This window comes from Condylura cristata, unplaced genomic scaffold (genome assembly GCF_000260355.1).
Source record: "Condylura cristata isolate star-nosed mole 26May11 unplaced genomic scaffold, ConCri1.0 scaffold00009, whole genome shotgun sequence".
NCBI lineage: Eukaryota > Metazoa > Chordata > Mammalia > Eulipotyphla > Talpidae > Condylura > Condylura cristata.
The window spans coordinates 2,012,953-2,014,781 of record NW_004567110.1 but is presented as its reverse complement, the minus strand read 5'-3'; the positions used below and the strand labels follow the sequence as shown (position 1 = coordinate 2,014,781).

The following is a 1,829-nucleotide window of genomic DNA, read 5'->3' as shown; positions in this document are numbered from 1 at the left end:
GGAGAGGCGAGGCCGCGGACCTCAGGCCCGGAAAGCAGGCGGGAGCCGGGGGACCGACACGGACAGTGCCTGCGTGTCCAGCGGCAGCTGTGTGGAACGGGGCCCGGGGAGGCCAGGCAGGCGTGGGCAGCTGTTGGAAGCTGGCTCCAGTCCAGCGTGGACGGCAGCATGTGGTGGGTGCCAGACGGACCCGGCGTGGACTGCTGTGCTTCCCACTGGCCACGGAAGGGAGTCGCATCAAACAGGCCACACGTCACGGGTGCCGCTGACCCTCTGAGGGCCTGCTGTTCTTCCCCCCCAGGGACACTGCTGTCTCAGGACCCACCTGCCCTCAAGCACAGGTCGGTCCCCAGGGAAGACCGGGCCGGCGGAGCGGGGGGACGGGCCGGACCCCCACCACTAGCTCACGTGCCCGCCAGGGGGCGTCCCAGAAGACGCTCGGCTCAGCTGACTTCTCGTCAGGCTCGTGCTCAGTCAGTCCCGTCACGCAGCAGCCGGCCAAACCCCAGGCGGACGGGCGCCGCGCTGACCACTCAGAGACACCCACGCTGGGCTCCGGAGGCCCGAGCCCCTTGGCTGCAGCTACCACCCGACCGCCACTGCAGCGGCCTCGCCCTGGGGCACAGGCAGGCACGGGGACAGCGCTCGCCACGCGGCCGGAGACCCCGACAGGAGGCGTCCCCGCCCGACACACGGCCCGGAGCCCTGCACACAGGACCCAGCGCTCGCCGCTATCCACAAGCCCACACCAGCGGCTGTCACCCACAGCGGCTTCTGCCCAGGCCTTCGTGTCTTCGGGTCAGGGTCAAGTTTAAGGCTGGCATCCGAGGGCCCGGGCCTCCTGTCCTCCGTGCGTGGGGCCCTGCTCTGCTCTGGCTTCCGGCAGCGGAGACCGGAGGGCAGCAGGAGCACCAGCTGGACAGGGTTGGGCTGCCCAGGCCGCCATCCAGAGGAGGTCTCCAGTCTCAAAGCCCGGAGGGCTCAGGCGGGCCGCGCCGACGCAGGGGTGGGCCGAGGCCGTTCGCTGTGCGCCCTGCCAGGGCCAGCCCGCCACACACCTCCCAGGGTTTCTCTGGGAGCCCGGCGGCGGGGGGCGTGCACCCTGGACAGGCGCAGGGCCTGCGGAGGCCGGAGGTCACGCCCAGGGCCGTTGTTCCTTGAAGCACGTGGAAAATTCAAGTAGTTATTTTAAAACGCCTTTGTCTCATCCCCAAACGCGTGTCCGCCTGCATGCCGTGGTCAGTGCTCAGCCCGCACCCGCAGTCCGCGCGGGGCCACGTGAGGATCCTGCAGAGACGCGCTTCCAGGCTGGCCCGGCCCCCGGGCCCCGCGGAGTCCGAGTTGGCGTCCAGCGGGCAGCGGGCCCCGCGGGTGGATGGGGGCTGCGCCGCAGCCCGGAGCCCCACAAATGGCTGCCGGCCGCCTGGGGAGTGATGAGACCCCTCCCTGGGGCCCACATGCGGGCGCCGCCCCCGGCCACTCAGGCTTGGGGGGCGGCCGCCTCTCCCTGCCCACGCCGGGGTCCACCCGACCCCCCAGGCCCGGAGGGGAGGCCGCTCTGAGAATCGGCTTTGGAGAAAATGCTTCTTCCCTGAAACGAGCGGAGGAAAAGCAGCCCGCGGGCGGCAGGCGGGCGGCCGCGCCAAGCCTGGTCTCGCAGACACCTGGGCTCTGCCTCGGAGGCTGCGCGGCCGCTGCGTGAGCGTGCGCGTGGCAGGGTCGACACCAGAAGACCTTTTTCAATTAAAAAAAGACTTTAAATGACTGTTTAATGTGGAAAAGCGGCGCGGGTGGGCTGGCCGGGCGCGGGCCGCCTGGGCACGGGGCCC

At 70.7% G+C, this 1,829-nt stretch overlaps 1 protein-coding gene across 1 annotated transcript in view; it reads right to left on the bottom strand.

The window, feature by feature from the left end:
• Window positions 1–331: 331 nt before the first annotated feature.
• The window catches only part of SLC45A4 (solute carrier family 45, member 4), a 13,993-nt gene continuing 12,495 nt past the window's right edge, over window positions 332–1,829 (bottom strand). Inside the window, exons 6-7 of the mRNA XM_012722886.1 lie at window positions 1,258–1,446; window positions 332–731 (exon numbers count right to left, since the gene is read on the bottom strand). Coding sequence (XP_012578340.1) covers window positions 332–731; window positions 1,258–1,446 — 589 coding nt within the window. The remainder of the gene's footprint in view (window positions 732–1,257; window positions 1,447–1,829) is intronic.